Below are 19,267 nucleotides of genomic sequence, written 5' to 3'. Positions count from 1 at the left end.
AGTGGTCCTCCCCAAGCTGGAGAGGGCCTGGTTCTTTGTGGTCTGGGTTAGTGTTTACAAATCTACAACAAATAGTAATCTTTAGGAGCAAGAAATTCGAATTCTCAGAAATTCCCTAAATCATCAAATTATTCTTAAAATACTTCATTCTTTTTTTAAAAATATATATTTTAATGATTTTTTACAGAGAGGAAGGGAGAGGGATAGAGAGCTAGAAACATCAATGGGAGAGAAACATCGATCAGCTGCCTCCTGCACACCTCCCACTGGGGATGTGCCCGCAACCAAGGTACATGCCCTTGACCGGAATCAAACCTGGGACCTTTCAGTCCACAGGCCGACGCTCTATCCACTGAGCCAAACCGGTTGGGGTAATACTTCATTCTTTATACTCTTTCCTTATTGTTATCAATATCTGGAAAAAAATTGTTTAACAAATAAGAATATCAAGCTTAGTTGTATTTACAAAGAACTGGAGCCTAGAGGGAATATTTAAAACCCCGGAACCAGGGGACATTACTGGATAGTTTTCAAATCATGTAACATTCAAATATCCTGGCAACGGATATTGGCTCTCCCTTGGCCCTCTTCCAGGGACCATGTGCTGCAACTAAATGTGAAAGTCCTGCTCCTGCCCCTGACAGTATAAGAATCACGTGTCAAAAATGCTAAAGTAAGAATTTATTTTGCTTTGAAAGCTTTTAACTTGGCACACTGCTCATAGAATTTGTATAAAGTATACTTTGTATAAATGTATTTTATTTGCAAGATAACAGTTATGACACAACAATCACAAGCAAGACTCATTAGACAGTAGCCATCTCTCTCCGACATGCTCCTGCCCTGCTTCTCCTAACCTTCAGCTCCGCTTGCTGGTGTTTCTTGCTCTTATATTTTTATTTGATGGATTCCTTCAAACCAGTAATGTCTCTATGCTTTTAAGCTTCCGTATTCACAGATAATTTTAAGATTTTTTCTCATTTCCTGGACTGATTTTTCTGGAGATTCCTGATTCAAAACACGTACATGTCCTGAGAAATGCTGGGAAGGCATCCCACGTGGAAACATTGGTCTAGGTCCCGGCCCCAGCTCCACAGCACCGTTTCGGGAGGACTGTGGTAGAGCCCAAATGATACAAGGTGGAGTCATGCAGACCCTAAAAATCAGTGAACTCTAAATCTATCCTCTTATGTACAGAATAAAGATAGTATCACCTACCTCCAGATCAGTGGGTAGAATTAGGCAATGCAATATGTTTTTAAGTGCCAGACCCACTTACCACATAGATGAAGAACTAAAAAATCTTCCTTTAGAATAGGCTGCAGCAGGCTCTCTGAAAGGGATATTATCCAACCTCTTCGGAAGAGGCAGTAAACAGCATCAAGTTTAGAATCAGAGTTGGGGGTTCGGCCTTCCATGCCCTCTTCCACCTGGGAAGGAGCAGGGATAGGAGCGCACCAGACACAGGGTAGGCAGCCCGGCTGTCCCGTTAGTAACAGCATGCCACTCCCTTTCTGGACCTCCGTGCAGTTCAATTTCCTCTACTTAACCTATAAAGTGGAGACGGGCTTAAATCACTGGTTTATAACTTTTGACGAAAACTTTTTTAAAAGCTCCACAAATCTCATGCAAGCTCAATACATTAAAATAAACAGTTCTGTTGCACTGGCTGAAGGTGGTGGAGAAGGGCAGGGAATCCCCATACCTCTGTCAACCTCTGGGCTCTGTGGGCAAGTCTGAGAAACACTGGTCTGGAAGTTCCCCAGGGTTCTTTCTGCTTTAGGATGCTCAGTTTCAATGCTCCACTGAGCCAGCCTGTCTCCACTGAGCAAGGCACCAGAACTTTCTGATGCCGGTCACATTCAGGCTAGGAAGGTCAAGACGTATTCCCAACCCGTGAGCTGTATCTAAGTGCTAATATCTCCCCAGTCCTACACACACCCCTGAAGCCCATTCCCGGACCCACTACTCAGGACTTGGGAATAACAAGTGCCACCCTTAGCTAGGAGAAATAATCTTGCTTGTCCCTGAAATTGCACCATTCACAATCCATCCTTTTGAATAAAGTGCTTGCCAGTTCCTCCAGAAGGTGACCTTCAACCCACACACTTCTAGGTAAACAGATCACCAGGTCTATTTCTCCTTCTGAAAACCAGGAGAGTAATTCCACCCGACACATGAGGTGGCCCAGTGACTGCTGCCGATGACAAACCTCACCTTCACTGCCACCTCCCCTTGTCCCCCGCACACCCTCCTTGCCCTCACCTTGGCCACCTGTAAGCAGGAAGCACTCAGAGACACGCTCCACTGGGTTCTTGAGTGGCCCGATTGGCCCAGCGTCCTCTTACAGCCTCAGGAGCCTCGGCCCTTCATCCTCTACAAGTTACTTAGCTCCTCTGTGCTGACAAAAACAAGGAATCCAGAGATGCTGGGAGGCAGAAAGAGGCCTCCTTTCCCCAGAGTGCAGCTGATGAAGACTAGCGGCAGCCAGCAGGATCCACAGAAGGCCGCCCCCCTCAGTCCTCCTCCATGCCCTCCTCCAGCCACTTCAAATAGTGCACATCTCCTTGGTCCATAGGAAGACTGAAGACCTCTGGGATCTCGAAAGGATGCACCAACCTTTGGGAAGAGAGCAGAGTCCTGTGAGTGACTATGATTAGCATCAGTGAGGTGATAAAACCCAGCGGGCCAGCCTCCCTTGAGGCCTCTGCAATCTGCTGCATCCCCTGTTCACCTCCGTAACCCACCACCCCTATCTACAGTGGTGAGTTGGGCCAGATAGCTTTACAGTGTCATAGACATGGGTTCAAATTCGAAGTCTGCCCCTTACTAGCTATTTAACCACGGACAAATCACTTACTTTCTCTAAAGGCCTACAAAAGAGGGAATGAAAATAGCACCTACATGACTGGATCACTGAGGATTAAATGAGACAAGGTACATAGAGCACTTAGCTGGTACACTGACTGGTACTGTGCATTCGCTGAATGTTAGCTGCTGCCTCTGTTACTATCCCACACTCATCACTGTGCCTTCCCCAAACACCACCCACCCCGATACTGCTGTATTCTCTGCTCCACCTAGAAAGTTCTCCCTGCTCCTGTTCATCAATCAAAATCCTCTTGATCCCTCAAGACCAAACAACTATTGACATTTTCCAAGGGATTTCTCTTGACATCCAAACCCACAGAACCTCTCTCCCTTTCCCCTCTTCTTTCACTTGGCCCTCGGCACACCATGCAAGTTTTCTTCATTTTCCAGACTAAAGGAACATGAGGCCTTGGGCTTCAGTTTCCCATCTGTCAGAGGGAGTCATAATCCTCTGCTTCCTTCCTGCAGAACGAGATGCTGTAAAGTTCTCCTGAGACACACGCATCACAGCATGTGCCCAGGTGCTTACACGTTTAGGGTAAGCTGGGTAATTTTACCTGGTGCCCCAGGACAATTAATTTTCTTATTTCATGGACACCTGGACCAGTGTATGTGTTTTTATAAGCAACAATACAGTATTCAGAGAGAGTAGGACATTTGTAACACGTTAGCAGTAAGAGCTGCCACTGGTGCAGCGCTTCATGTGTCTACCTCACATACATTCATCCCAAGGGACCATTATGGCCCACATTTTATAGATGGGCAACTGAGGCACAGAAAGTATAACTAATTTGCATACACTTCAGCTACACCTAGCAAGTAGGGTTAAGAGTTGACGCTGGAGGTTAAGCTCTGGGTTTCACCATCTTAACCATGAGGCTGTCCCTCACCAGATAAGCTGTGGTTTCTTGGTAGTGCCGACTCTACCAAAGGTGCCTGTTCCCCCACCTCTGCTAAGGTGGTAACACAGGGCCTTCTCTACCGCTAGCTCTGAGGCCCGGGTAAGCCATCTATTCACAGGATCCTGGTGGGAGTGAAGGAAAAGAGTTTCATCATCCAGTAAGTAACTTGCATCCTAGCCTCACATCAGAGTCAATCCGGGTGCTTCTGAAGAATTTATTTGATTCCCATTTTAGATCAATTAAGTCCCAATCTGAAGTGGGGTTTAAATTGGTAATTTGAAAGACACCTCCAAGGGATTATAGTTATTAGCCAGTATTGTTTAGACCAGTCCTTCTCAAGCTTTTAACATGCATGGGAATCACCTGGGGATCATGTTAAATGCAGTCGGGTTCAATAGGTTTAGGGTGAACATGAGACTGCAGCTCTATTTCAGGCGATGCCAATTATTCCAAAACCACACTTTGAATGGTAGGGCTTGAAACTAGTAAGGCCCACTGACCCCTGGGCAACTCCAAGGTTCTTTCAGGAGTTCCATGAGTCCATTAGTTCATAATAACACTAATTTGTTATTTATCTTTTCACTGTGTTGACATTTGCACTAACGATGCAAAAGTGATGATGGGTAAAACTGCTGGCACCTTAGCACATGCATCAAGATGATGGCACTAAACTGTACTCACTGTTGTATTTTTCACCACACACCTGCACTTGCATAAAGTCAAATTCACTTAAGAACATCCTTGACAAAGTGGTAAAAATTACAATTTTTATTCAGTTTTGACCCTTGAGTACATGTATTTTTAGCCCTGTGTGACAACATGGGAAGTATACAGAAAGCACCGTGCTTGTGCCTAAATTCAATATGTCCTACACTTGTCTGACTGAGTCACAAGCTAAAACCAGACTTTCTCATGGAGCACCATTTTTAAGCCTGAGTTACTGTAAACTGTCATTTTTACAAATTACGGTTACTCAGATTTGAGGATTAGGTAGACACTGTCTCAGACATGAACAACGTGAGTCCATCACTTGAAGACAATTTACATCATGTGTTGCCAATTTAAAAAAATTATGTTTTCAAGCAAAAATTAGAAGTTTGGAAAACTTGAATTTATCACCATGAGCTTTCCAAGTGTCCCAATACTTAAAGATGTTTCTTATTAAGCCATATTTTCAAAAAATGTAAAATGATGCCATTCTTCTCACTTTTGGGGGGTGGTGGAATATGGTTACTTTCCATAAAAATGCATTGTTTACAACATTAATAAGTAATGGTTTTATTATTGTTAATTTAAAAAAAATTCTTAGTTTTAATTTCTAACATAGTTAACTTTGATATAACCCACATAAACAAAGCTCTTTTAGGTCCCTGATAATTTTTTAAAGTGTAAAGGAATCCTGAGACCAAAATTTTGAGAACTGCTGGTTTAAACTAACTCACTCTAGCTTCTCATTTTACATACGGAGAATCTGAGGGACAGGCACCTGTCCAGGGTCATATGGAAGGTTTGTGACTAGGTTTCCTGCTTTCCACACTCATTCACTTAATCCCTAGAACGGTCCTGGCTGAGAAGAGACGCCAGTATTACCTGACATAGCTGGACAGCATGCGGACCTTGGAAGTCTTTGTCTTTATTAACTGTAAAAGAAAAAAAAACAAAAACACTGCTTTACCTCAGCCCAGCTCTGCAGCTGCTCATTTTCTCATCTGGCTGTTTAGGAGACAGCATTCCCTCTAGGTTAGGCCCTGTCACTAGCCTGCAAATGAATCTAAGGCAAGAACCTCAATCAGTTGATCTTTGCTAACTTTTCATTGGAACCTGGGAAAAAGGCTATGCTCTCACTCTTTCCGTATCAAGGCCCATACCCAAACCCAACTTCACTCACCAACAGGATCTCAGTGGCTTCTTCTATTTCTCCATTCCAAAAGTACCTGGAGACGAGAACAAGACCAAGGTATGATGCTCACAAAACAAGCCCACTGAAATGTCAAACCTGGCCCAGTTAGGTGACTTACTGAGGTGGAAACTTTAAAATCTTGCCAAGTCCACATAAAGAAGTCTACAGTTGGCCAAGGCATGACAGGTCATCTAGTCCAATCATTCTAATGCATGCTTCTAGCATCTGCCTGAACATTCCTGGAGGTGAGAGGCTGGCCATTGCTTGAAGAAGTCCATCTACCTTAAAGGTTTTCACATGAGGTGGTTTTTCTTATGGTGTGCCAACATCTGCCACCCAGTTGTTTTCCCCAACTTCCATATGGAGAACCACCTCAGGAGAGTCAACCTGACTCTCCTGCTGTACAGAAACCCCTACGTTTTCTCTCCTCCAAACTGGGCATCTCTGGCTTTTTCAACACTATTCTATACTCATGGCTTCCAGGCCCCTCCCCATCCTATGGAATGGGGCTACTTTTTTTTTAAGTTCTTTTTTTGTTTTTTAATATATTTTATTGATTTTTTTTACAGAGAGGAAGGGAGAGGGATAGAGAGTTAGGAACATCGATGGGAGAGAAACATCGATCAGCTGCCTTCTGCACGCCCCCTACTGGGGATGTGCCCACAACCAAGGTACATGCCCTTGACCAGAATCGAACCTGGGACCTTTCAGTCCGCAGGCCGATGCTCTATCCGCTGAGCCAAACCGGTTAGGGCGTGGAATAAGGCTACTTTTACCACTGACTCTCAATGTTGAGTGCCCATGAAAGGATAAATAAGAAGCAGAGGAGGGTTCAGGGAAGAAGTGAGCCTTACAAGACATGGAAACAAGTCCAAAGGTTAAAAGTCAGTGATGACATTCAGAAAAGAGTATGAGAACAGCATCACGTGAAGGGAAGGGAAAGAAATTTGGCCTGAGAATATCTACACTAACCCAGGGGAAATCTAAGATGACCTAAGCCACTGGCCCTGCCTCACAGAGCCATGGTAAAAGGATCAATTATAGGCCATCTGAAGGGAATACCAGGCTGAAATTCTGTTCTAGGTCCCAAGCATTGGTTCCCAGACTGGCTTTATGTGAATCACCTATTCCACTTCTTAAAAATTTAAAGAACCAAGCCACCCCCCTCAGAGGGACTGATTGAGTAGACCTAGAATGGAGCTCAGGAATTGGAAGCACAGCCAAACTCGGGAGCCATAGCAATAAATGATGTGAGCCACCGAGGCAATGACAATGTTGGCAAGTGGGGGGAGCTTTAACTATATAGCATTCTTCTGTTTTGACCTTCAGAGTAGATATTATTTTCTTTATTTTCTTCCCCATCTGTCCTTTTTCTCCCCACCCCATGCTCTTATTCTCTCTCTTTCCAGGAGGGAAGATGAGGAACAGGCTAATCAGAGCGTTTAAGGCACAAGACAAATCCTGCACAAGGTGTAGTGGGATACGAAACTATTTTAATGAAAGAAATGGGATAGACCAGACTTAACTAAAATAAAGGTGTCAATGAAATGAAAGACAGGCAAGGCACAGAAACAGCCTGTCACATATGCCAAACTCTCGGTTTCCCAAAGAATCTAAAAGCAATGGAGACTATCTCCTTTGATAGCCCTACTTGCCTCGCTCAGGGATGGAATGCCCATTCTGGCTTCCCTGCTAACAGCAAACTAATTAATTTAAACAAAGAATGTGCAAGCAGGACTCACTGTTCCTAAACTGGAGGGTTTCCCCTCCTTTCTCTGTACACACACAGCACATTTTTGCTTTTGTTCATAGGATGACATAAACACACTGGTTCATTTCCTTTGAATACAACTCAACAGTGAAGTGTTGATTAATTAAATGCGTCTGAGATGTTCTTTCACAATTCCCCATTAGTTCAGTACCCATCCCACCAGCTAGGACCTGAACTTCCACTGGCCACAGCAAAACTCACAATGAGGATGCCTTGGGCAGGATGTTCACAGAGGCAGCCAGCTTCTTATCCAGTATAGCCCTAAAGCAAAGAGAGTGACAGTCAATGGGGCAAGTGTCCAGGACTTTAAGAGAAGGAACAAGGTATAGGCATTCCTGGGAGCTAGATAATCATTTAGAATGCCCCCCCCCAGCCCCGCCCACAAACTCCAGGCACTTTTAATGACAGGCCCAGTCTGCCTGGGGAACAGGGATTAACTCTGGACCGAGAACAAGAAGACCTGGTTCTTTTCCTGGCCCTGCAGTAGTATGGCTGTGTGACCTTATGCAAATTCTTTCTCATTCCAGGAATAAGTATTTAAGCACCTCTCCAAGACAGGCATGTCCCCTCACTCAACCCGACTCTCCTGCTGTACAATGAGAAAATGGTTCAACCAGTAGCTTCCAACCCTTTCACCACCAAGAACTCCTTTCATTATGCCACCTCTGCTTCTATCCCACAGGTATGTATCAGGCTGCGCTCGGTGCTTCTGATCTTTAGACACCCATGTGACCACACAGCTCCACATAAAAACAAAAAGGCATCATAACTGTGTTTGTCTTTGGCAAATATAGGCTCGTTTCACCTTTTTTGGTAAAGGTTTCTATTATAGCCCTAAGCACACGATCATCACCTTTGCAGACCTCTAAGACTTTTTTTTTTGACAGACCACAGATTGGACTTCCTGGTCTGATAATCTCAGATTCCTATGCAGCACCCTGGTGAACACAATACAAAGGGCTTGAACTAGTACAGGTGTCATAGAAATAGGAGCACCACCAAGTCACTGATGCAAAGAAGTGTCCCCAAACATCAAACCTCAAGCCCTCAGAATCAGGCCTTGCCAAATAAACTTCATCTGAGCTCTGCTCACTGTTCCCTCCTTCCTCCAGCTGCTGCCAAGAGAACCGACCTACTTTCTCTTCCCTTGGGTTCCAGGTTAAACAGTGCTCTCTATTTAAGGCTCCACATTAATGTGGCATCACCACCACCTCATTCCTCTGCAAAGTTCTAGGAGCTAAATAAATCCCTGACCATAAGGAGAGGCACATGGCACAAATGCATTTAAGCAACTGCTGCGAGTCTTGCTCCCTCAATCATTTGCTGAGAAATTACATTTTATTAGTTCTGAAGGTGGCATGCAAACACAGGAAGTGAGTTAAACCTCTAGAAAAAAAAAATCCATTGCCTCATAACCACATCACTAAAGACGGCCCTTCAGATTTTTAGAACACAGTAACGAGAACGCTTCATGTAACAGCAACTATGAGGAAGCCCCAAAGAATAAAAGGCAGCCCCGCGACACAGCAAGGGAGCACACAGGGGGACTGCCCCAGAGATAAGAGCAACAGTCTGTACCTGGGGCAATGGGAACCAGAGCAGGCAGGAACTGGAGGCAACCAGCAAGGTGAACTGTCGTAATGCCACGGCAGGAGCAGGTGGATGCCCCAAATCTCCCATGGCCCCACAGCAAAAATGGGGTGTCTGTCTCCAGGAAGGAGCAGTACGTGTAGGCACTTTGGGGGGGAAAGGCAAAACAATGTACTAGCTGGTGATGGCCAAGGATAAAAGGGAGAATTCATACCCAGAAGACCAGTCACTAGGGCACCTCAGTCTGTGGAATGTCCCCCCAAACCACACTCACACTGAAAACAGTGCTGCGAATAGCATTCCTTGCAGTTGTTCCCGTGACTCCCCACCAGCATAGCTAAAAAGATGAGAGGTTACACTTAAGAATCACAAAGCATCTGAGGAAAGCCAATACCAAGAGAAACAAAAATTCAACAAATGAATTTACATAAGAGGACCAGCTAACAGTACATTCAAAACCAAGATTTAAAAATAAGTATAATCTCAGATTCCTATAATTATATACATAATTACAACTACTTGAAAGTTCCTAAGAGAGTAGATCTTAAAAGTTCTCACTCCTGAAAAAGGTAACTGTGTGAGGTGATGGATGTGCTCGCTAATCTTATTGTGCTGATCATTTTGCTATATATACATGTATCAAATCATCATGTGTACTCCTTAAACTTAAACAATGTTATATGTCAATTCTATCTCAATAAAGCTGGAAAAATTAAAAATAAAATAAGTATAATTAATATCTACAGAAAGATAAGGCAAGATTATTGCATCCATGAAATAAAATCGATTATAGGATCAGATATTTATGAAACGTGAGTAGTTGGTTATGAAAGAATAATTAGAAATCCTGAAAAGGAAAACTAATCGTTTAAACAAAAAACTCAATAGAGGGGCTGAATAGAAAAATAGATACAAATGAGAAGCAAATAAGAGAGAAGAATGGGCTCAGAAATTGTCCCATTATGCAGCATAAAGGAGCAGACAAGGAAAGAATATAGAAAGAATAGTTAACAAATTAATAGCTGAACATTAAGATAAACAGAGAATCCTAAAAATTATCAGAGAGAAAAAGTATTTCCTACAAAGGAATGAGCCCCTGATAAACACCTGACTGCTCATCAACAACCTTGGATGCAAGTAGAAAATAGAGATCTCTCTCCAAGCTGATACCGATCCATTTACCTGAACTGGCCTTTCAACCAGTTGGAATCCAGCCATTAGGATGAATTTCCTCCCAAGACTGAACTTCACAGATGTCAGCTGAAGCTGTTCCTTAACAGGACCCAGAGTGGCTGGTCCAGGAGTCCAGAGAAAAGAGTTCAGTATAGACCCTCTGTCTATAGCAGGAGTATCAGGAGGGATTTTAATTCCTAGCTACTAAATACCATGGGTATCTCTGGAATAATTATAGTTCTTTTAGATAAGAGCTCTTCTTCAAAGGTAATGTTAACGAGGGAAAAATACACATTCTGGTTGGAGGAAAGACAGATGGAATCAAATGCAAGGCTAACCTGTGACCAACAATGTGGAGGCTGTTTGCTCCCAAAGACCAGATTCAACATTTGAAAACACTATAACCTAGTCTATCACCAACTTCAAGAATGTTGAGTTTTGGATCAAGAAGAAAGGGATCAAGGAGCCAAATCCATTATCCTCCAGTCCCACTAACCCTCTTCAAAGCTGCATCTATAAAGAGAAATGAAGGGGGCAAAATCCAGACACCACAAACATTTATTGAGCACCTACTACATTCAAATTACTAATGCTTAAAGAAGGGAAGTGACTTGCCCAAGTTAATACGGTAAGTAGTAGAGCCAAGACTGAAACTCTGGTCTGCTTACAAGTCCAGTGTTCTTCTACCATAACACAGCTGCTTCTAGAAATTTTCTAAATATTTAGAATGACTGCCTCCTCCTCCTCCTCCTCACTGTCATAGTGAGGACCTCTGGGACTGAGCAAAGAGAGTATCTCCAAGAAGAAAGACAGATGGGCCAGGAATGAGGAGACTTAAAATTCTCAACAGGTAGGATTTCCACTGTTCTCTTAACACCTTGGATAAGCCATACATCCCTCTGGGTCTCGTCTCCTTATATGCCCCCCCACCCCCCACCACTCAACATTTTAGGCCCAGCAGCAGGATCCCTCAAATCATTCAGCTGTGTAGTTCATCACTGGATGGACAGGATTGTCAGAAGCAGAAGAAGGGCCTAAAAGTGGCCCCAGATAGCATCCTAGTAGCTCCCTGAGCCTCCTGGGGCAGCACCTAAGTGCCTTTACCATACCTGGCAATATCTCTGGCAATTTGCTCGTTGGGACAGTTGACAAAGACGATGGAGTAAGTGCCGGAGACATAACTGCCAGTGACAGCTGAATGGAGCTGCAGGCTAAGGGTCCTGAGCATGGGGTAAGTCAGGAAAGAAGCTGTCAGGATCTAAATGGTGGGAAAAAGCACAAGTCAGCAGTGACATGACAATTCGCTATCTCCTCTCAAGCAGATTGGAACCAGGGTTGGGCATCATTTTTTCATACCCATTCCCCATCCAAAAAAATAATTCCTGGGATCTTGAGCTTTAGTACTTCAACCAAGTTCTGTCTAGATAGTTACCTCTGCATTTTGCAAATGATTAAAACAAAAAGGCTCAGAAATCAAGAAGCTTGTTCAAAATCACATAGCTTTTATTTGGTTAAAGCCAGGATTAGGACTCAAGTCTGGATGACGGGAAATCCATTCCGATGGAAGTAATGCCAACTGGCATCCACTGAACTATCATCCTGTGGAGATTATAATGAATGATAAGCTCTTACATCTAATGATGTTTGAGGAGTTACCGTCACCTCCATTCATTTGTATATGTGCCAGGCACTGGCTAGGCTAGTGGAAAGGGTAGCCTAATTCTAAAGCAATGCAACCTGTGCTACTAAACTGAGCACTCAGGGACCATAAGGAAGGCTCTACCTCAGGGAGCAGAAAAAGGCTTGGAAGAGAAGGTACCATCTAAGTTGGATCTGGAATGAGAAGTAGGATTATAAGAGAAAAGGGACACATGCTAAGCAAATAGTAATATGTACAAACTCAAGAGGTGTTAAGGGATAGATAGATGAGTTATAGTCTGCATGGGACTTAGTCTGTGGGTATGAGGTCAGGAGGAAATGAAACTGGCTGCAACTATAGAGAAAAGGGTCAGGCTAAGGAGTCTGGAGTTTGTACTCAAGTGGTAGGGTATTTTTGGAGGTTTTAAGTAGCAGAGTAATAATATAGTGAAGCTGAGTAGGGTACCAGGAGGGAGGAGGGAGAATGACCAGTGATAGCCTACTTACACGGCCATTACAATAATCCAGGAAAAAGACTTGAAGCTAAGATGATAGCAGTGACAACGTGAAAGGAAAAGGCACTCAAGATATTTTTCTTACTATTTTAATGATAAACATTTAAAATAAGAAGAAATGAAAAGAACTGGAAAACACCTTTCTTTCCAGGTTCTCTGCTTGGGGAATATAATGGAGTCATTAACAGAGAGAGGCAGCTTGCAAGGAGTCCCACTGTGACTTAAGCCAGGCTGAACAAGAGGGTGTTTCTCCTGCCTCCAGCCCAGGGCTTCTTTCTTGCTCAAATAAACCTCTGTCCTCCCACTCCTTTTATGCTATTGCCTAAGTCCTGCCTCCTACTTCTTGGCAGGGCCTGAGCAGCGTTTTTGTGTCTTCAGCTTCAGTTTGACGACAGGCCTGTCAGGGTTGGGTTTTCTCATTCCCTCCCACTACCTCCACCAAACCACCAATTCAACATACTAGTCCACTGAACTAAACCAGTGACCATGCAAGAAAAAAAACCACCCAGACTTCAAAAGCTTTTAGTATGTGTGCACAATAGGATTTAAATCCTACTGTGACTACTGCTGCCTGTGGCCTTCAACAAGTTACCACCTCTCCTTCTATAAACCTTATCTAGAAAGTGGAGATTATGTCTCCAATTCAATTTTATTGAATTTGTGATTACAAATTATTTTTCCTATCTCCTGTGAACCCATAGCAACTGCCTGTCTCAGTTGCTATGGGTTCACAGGAGATAGGAAAAATAATTTGTAATCACAAATTCAATAAAATTGAATTTCATGCTTTGCTCACCACTGTATCCCCAGCACAGTTCATGGCACACAGCAGGTTCTCAATAAATACTTGCAGACTAGTGAATTAATGCATCAGCAAGATGTTGTTATTAATACTAAATAGTCTTGTGAAAAAGACGTCTTTGTTAGCAGTGCTTTTAAGAGAGAACTGGGCAGACTGGAACACTGTAAGGAGTCCATTACATGACTCTATGGTAGCTTCCAGCACAGACTCCAAACAAAAGGAACAATGGCCTCTCCCCCAACCAAAAAAACCATTCTGAGGGAAGATCTGGGCATTCCAGACAGCAGGTAATAAGCAATAAGATTAGCAACACAGCTAATAAGATTCAATATAGCTCACCCAAAATGTATTGAAATTCTTAGGTGAGCTCAAAGTCAAAATACTAAGTTCTTACATCTCTTGATGTTTGAGGAGTTAATTTCCCCTCCATTCATGTGTATATGTGCTAGGCACTGTGGATAGGCTAGTGGAAAAAGTAGCCTAATTCTAAAGCAATGTGACCTGTGCTACTGAAACTGAGAGCTGTGCTCTCAAGTATTATCTAAGATAACCCTAAATTTAACAAATAAGATAACTGAGGCAGAACATTTAGAAATTCTGCAACAGAACTAAGACTTACATCCAAGACTCCTGCCTCCCATTCAGGGCTCTTGGAACCACAATGAACACAACTAGGAATTGATATAGTGGGGTCGATTCAGCTTCACTTAATCCAATGGTTCTCAAGGCAATTTTGTACGCCCAGGGGTCATCTGGCAATGTCTGGGGGTAATTTCTATTGTCATGACTGGGGAAGAGATGCTATTGGTATCTACTGGGTAGAGGCCAGAATTGCTGCTAAACATCCTCCTGCTGGACCACTGGTCACACTGAAATACAGATAGTTGTTTAGATGTCTCCTCCATTAGACGTATGCTCTTCAGTCTCATTCATTTCTGTATTCCCAGCACTCTACAATTCTGACAGGGAGTATGGGCTTGAGAAATGTTTGTGGACCATATCAACAAAGTGTCAGAAGCATGAAAGGTCAACCTGGAACCAAGGTTGGGCTACAATATATTAGAAAGTGACATTATATGAATGCAAAATTGATGGAAGATATACACATCACAATATTCCCTAATAGGAACATTTTAAGATATAATTTTTAAGTCTACTCAACATTTTCCTATTTGTCTTTTACTACATACCTTTTCTATTTTTACATTTTTAAAAAGTATTTTATGTATTCTTTCAGTTATTTTTGCATGTTATTCTGCCTTTTTCCTTTTTTTTTTGGTCCTGGAATATTTGCATAGCCTCTAAGAGGTTATGGTTGACTTTATAGTCTGTGTTAAGGCAAAGGGGGCCTCAGAAACCACCTAGTGGTTCTAAATTTATAATCCACCTAGTTTATAATCCACCTAAATTTATAACCCACCTAGTTTGAAGGAATCCATGAATATTCTGAAAGACTACAACATTGTGTTTATCTATACAGTTTGCTTGTGTACAAATCCAGAACTTTCTAGGATGAAAATCAAGAAAACCTACAGGCCCCAAAAGGGTAAGAGCCACTGATATGTGCCAGTTGTTACAGATGAGGAAATAAGAGTCGGAAGGAAGTAGAAATCACCCAAAAGTGATCATCAGAGCTGGGCTAGACCCTAGGCTTCTGACTCTCTCCACCTCCCCCTGAACCACCTCCACCACTGGAGATAACTCTGTCAATGGTCACTTCCCAACCTTAACATTCGAAGATATTTCTAAGACAGAAACAAAGCCCCCATAAAGGCAACATGGTAACTGCAACAGAAAGAAATCAAGTGACCCTTAGACAAGAACTCACCACCAGATACCCCTGCATCTCCCTGGCAATGAAACAGCCCAGTCAACCCTACTGACAGAGTGAAGAAGGGGAGCGAGTAAGCTTCAGAAAGAACCACACCACAGTCTCCAGGAGACCGGGTGGTGCCTCCAGGGCTTTTCCTGTCCATCCCCTACCTGCCTGCCCCCAGCTCAAAATGCCAAGAGCAGTAAAGGGAAGTGTGTCTTTTTCCCTCAGTTCCCAGGTTGGAGGTAAGGTCGTAGCGTGGGCACTCACCAGGAGGCATAAAAGGACAGAGGGCCGAGGGTAGCCTGGCAGAGGACACCGTGAGCCCAGCCTGTCCATGGCGTCGCCGGTAATTTAGCGGCACAGCAGCAGCGAATGTGGCCTCTGGCTGAGTTGCCGGCAGGGGGCGGGAATTTATGGCCTAAACCGCCCTCCCTGCCCCCACCCTCCCACCTGCTGCCTGCCCTACTGCCCCGCCCCAGGCAGGCTGGTTGGAACGATAGTGGAGGGGGCGGGGTAAGAGTGAGAAATTTTCTCTGGGCAACCCTCTCCCTAGAAACATACAATCCAAGCACCACACGCAGACCTATAACCCTTACAAAAATAAAATACGAATTTTCCCTTCCCATGCCAAGAACAACAGCAAAAATACCTTAAAATCCCCAGAGATGTACAGATAAAAAGACGTAAGTTTCTTGGGTATACAAAACCTTCAGAAAGCAAAACACACAAACACTAAGACATATACACTAAACTCTTCCACTTTATACAGCCCATCCAGCCAACAAGAAGTGAGATACCCTCTGCTGCTTTCCTGTCCCCCATATTAGCCCCGGCTCCCAGGATCTCCCTTCTAATCCTCCTGGGTTTAGAACACTCTGGCTCCCAACTGCTCTCCCTATGAACGCACTCAGCTGCTCTGTGCAGCCTTTCCCAGAGTTAATCCCAGGTCCTATGTTCCCCTGAGGCACTTGGCACACACTTCTGTTGCAACATTTAACATCAACTATGGGGAGATGCAAATAAGCGAAGCAGCAAGCTAAAGACTGTTGCCCTTCAGGAGCGCAGAGTCCACTGTTGTCAGGGTTTCCAATTTTTTAATCCTGCCTTTAAATGTGAAATATCCTATGGCAGGAGAAGGGATTGCGTGCACAAGGCACAAGTAAACTTTTTTAAATTAAGGGAACTGTTCTATATCTTGGTTGTGGTGGTAGTTACACAAGTGTTAAAAAATTCTACGAAATGTACACTTTAATTGAATTGTATTGTATGTAAATAGTACCTTAAACAGAAAGGCATTAGGGGGGCATTGGAAACCAATTCAAAACTGTTTTAAACTGAGCAGGTTAAACAAAACACATCTGGTAGCCAAATCTGGCCTGTGGGCTGCCAGTTCACAGCCTCTGTTTGTTTTAAATTACCTGTTCGCCTGTTTTGTCCCATTCCCTGGGACTATGAATTCTCAAAGGAATGATGGACTTCCTAGCAGTGTCTGACAAATAAATCAGTTGTAGCCCTACTCTTATCATTTACATCATTAGCTGTGCAGACTCAGGCGGCTTACTTAACCTCTCTGAGCTTTGGCGGGGGAAGGGACTTGGTGAAGGACGGGCTAATAGACCTTCATAGGTCTCAAGTGAGGGTTAACAGAGTAGATTAATGTAAAAGTGCTTTGTAAAATGTAAGACCATGTCAGCATTTCAAGAGCAAGTATTCTCATGGCAACTACTGGTAACTTAGAAAATTTCCATTTGCAATGGAAGAACTTAATATCTGGGGGAAAACAGAGTTACAGTCAATGAGGCCCAGTGTCCTAAGAAAACCTTTATATTCAAGACTGTGATCTTGGATACCTATTACCTTATTAAGAAAGGCCACTGGTTAATGACCATTTACCTTAAATCCTGAGATGATGTCCCCAAGTTTAGCACAAAACCCCACACAATTTAGGCTTATAAATGCTTGTTTAACAACTAAATGATATGGATTATAATAATGGTCATGATGAAGGTGATGTGGGGGCAACAGCGCAAGGATGACAAGAAATTAACTGTTATTTGGCAGAAATTGTCTCTGGAATCTTCTTCCTTTAACTCAGGCACCTTTACTCTTTCCAAATTCCATTCTAAGGTTAGATTCCAGAAGTCCAATCCTGCATTTCTGGTTTTGGCAGGTTTTTCAGATATAGTATGATTCTTAGTGCCATTGCTTGAGGGCCCAGACTGTTCGTCTGGTGGCTTCTTATTCTCTTTCTAACTTTTCCTCCTCCTAATAGAATTTAGACTCAGGCTCAGACTCCCTTACAGACTCATTCTGTATCCATCTTCTTCATCCACACTTCCTCTATATTATGTATCTTCCTTCTCTTCAACTCCTTTATTTTTGAAGGTGCTCTTGCACCTTTTTATAGGTATACAACAATTTATCAAAACCTTTTTTAAAAGCCAATTTCAATCCAGGAAAGGATCCATATTAATTGCAGTATCAATGAAGACTTAGGCAGAGTCTAAGACAGTATTCAATTTCCTTAGGTTCATCTTTACCTCTAATTCTGGAGACTTGTCTTCTTCCTTATCTATACTCTTATCACCAAAACTTGAAACTAGAGTAACTTACTAATTTTGTTTTCATCGATATTGATGAATTTAAAGCCCATCCATTTTTGCGGACTCTGATTTTTCCCCCCAATGTTTTCTAGGGAACCATGCATAATCATTCACAACAGCATCCCAAAGCTGCCACCAGACTTTAGTAAGAGCAGCTGGTTTTATATCATCACCAAACTATCAGCAATGTTGTACTTGTTCCCATGTTTCTTTCAAATTAAGACAAGGTGTTTTGTTTTTTTTCAATACTGTCAGTAAAGTGGTCAAACATATGCTTGGTGTAATACCTCCTGAATGCTTCAATTATTCCCTGATCCAAGAGCTGATGATAGCCAGTGCCTCCCAGAGGGAGAAACACACAGTATCACACTAGGATAAGCAAAAAATAGTAAGTCTGGGTGATTGAGACCTCTGTCCCAAATTAGCAACACTCTGAATTCAAGATTTTTTTGTTAAATAAATCTGGGCTTGATAGATAAAACAATTATGAAACCAATCCAAAAAGAGGGCAGCAGTTACTGATAGTCCGGTGACTGTCAGGAAACAGGAAGAGTTTCTGTTGTTTTTCATCTTTTTCCAAAAGACAAGTGGGCCCTAAACGGTTTGGCTCAGTGGTTAGAGCGTCAGCGTGAGAAATGAAGGGTCCCAGGTTCGATTCCGATCAAGGGCATGTACCTTGGTTGCAGGCACATCCCCAGTAGTGGGTGTGCAGGAGGCAGCTGGTGGATGTTTCTAACTCTCTATCCCTCTCTCTTCCTCTCTGTAAAAAATCAATAAAATATATATTTTTTAAAAAGACAAGGGGGATTAGGGTCTTCATAAAGCAGTAGTTATTTTATCTTTTTGTCACTTGCAGCATCGGCACAAAATGAGGAAAATCCTGTTCTTAGCTTCCTAAGACTTCTAGATTGTATTTTCCTCCCTAAAAGTACACTAAGGGTGCACTTCCAAAACAAAGCTCCTGCCCTTGGCACGGAAGACCCGGTGAGGCACATAGGTTCTGGCTCTAATCAATTTCTGGAGTTGCCTGGAGTACTTAGGTGCCCACTGGGCATTTAATTTCGCAAACTGTAAAGGTTTCCCAAGCCACCCCATTTCCCCATGAAATTTATCTGGGTTGCCCTTCCTAGTGGTTTCCACCAGACGCTTGTACTGCATTTGGGATGGTTACAGATGGCCTTCAGCTTCGGAACTGTCTCTCTCCCCGCTCCCCCCTCCCGCCTCCCGTTCCCACCCCCTACCATCTGAGCCCGTCCTTGACCCAAAAGGTTAACTCGGTCTCCATCTTCTTGATGTTTACATCCCGGGGAGTGCAGTAGAGAAGAGGGGCGAAAACACTCCGTGATGGCCTTGTTTTTCTCAATAGTGAGTGAGCATCGTTGACGCATTGACGCCCCAAAAGCGCCCCACGTCGGCGTTACGCCTTCTTTCAACGTCTAGAGACTTTTCATCGTGTCTTCCAGAGGCATGGCTCTCCGTCTCCTCTAACCCGGGACGAGGCCCATCGCCTCCGCTCCGCCTGGGGTAGCCTCATTTGCTGCCCAGGTCGCAGGGGTCACTCCCACGCCCGCCCTGGCCGATGCCGAGAGCGTGATTTGAGAGCCGGGAGGCGGCTCGCGAGATCGCTTAACCTTCAGTTGGTTCTCACGCTCACTACCCCGCTTGCCAGGCATTTGTGGCGCCTCC

General features: G+C 43.5%; 1 protein-coding gene across 2 annotated transcripts; it reads right to left on the bottom strand.

Annotated features, from left to right (window-relative positions):
* Nucleotides 1-739: 739 nt before the first annotated feature.
* LOC139020823 (protein CutA homolog) lies at nucleotides 740-19,218 on the bottom strand. 2 transcript variants are annotated; one of them, XM_070430810.1, is made up of 7 exons: nucleotides 18,823-19,218; nucleotides 11,317-11,465; nucleotides 7,646-7,705; nucleotides 5,662-5,707; nucleotides 5,364-5,413; nucleotides 2,266-2,619; nucleotides 740-1,550 (listed from the first exon to the last, which is right to left on the bottom strand). In XM_070430810.1, exons 1-6 carry the CDS (start codon nucleotides 18,967-18,969, stop codon nucleotides 2,517-2,519), a joined length of 555 nt encoding a protein of 184 aa, XP_070286911.1. In that variant the 5' UTR covers nucleotides 18,970-19,218; the 3' UTR covers nucleotides 740-1,550; nucleotides 2,266-2,516. The 2 variants fall into 2 exon arrangements, with proteins under 2 accessions (XP_070286911.1, XP_070286912.1); XM_070430811.1 differs by lacking the exon at nucleotides 18,823-19,218 and adding an exon at nucleotides 15,246-15,362.
* Nucleotides 19,219-19,267: the final 49 nt, after the last annotated feature.

The sequence above is a fragment of the Myotis yumanensis genome, unplaced genomic scaffold (genome assembly GCF_028538775.1).
Source record: "Myotis yumanensis isolate MYYU_CA2020_CCGP unplaced genomic scaffold, mMyoYum1.0.hap1 SCAF_12, whole genome shotgun sequence".
NCBI lineage: Eukaryota > Metazoa > Chordata > Mammalia > Chiroptera > Vespertilionidae > Myotis > Myotis yumanensis.
The sequence above is the reverse complement of the archived record's forward strand: the minus strand, read 5'-3'. Positions and strand labels throughout refer to the sequence as shown.

Bases quoted from the DNA above. Each gene is read 5' to 3' on its own strand.
- LOC139020823 (XM_070430810.1), bottom strand. From the start codon at position 18,969: ATGCGTCAACGATGCTCACTCACTATTGAGAAAAACAAGGCCATCACG. The intron at 7,706-11,316 runs GTATGGTAAAGG...TCTTTGCTTTAG, and splicing joins ATTGCCAGAGATATTGCCAG to GGCTATACTGGATAAGAAGC. The intron at 2,620-5,363 runs GTAATACTGGCG...CTCTTCCCAAAG, and splicing joins ATGCTGTCCAGCTATGTCAG to GTTGGTGCATCCTTTCGAGA.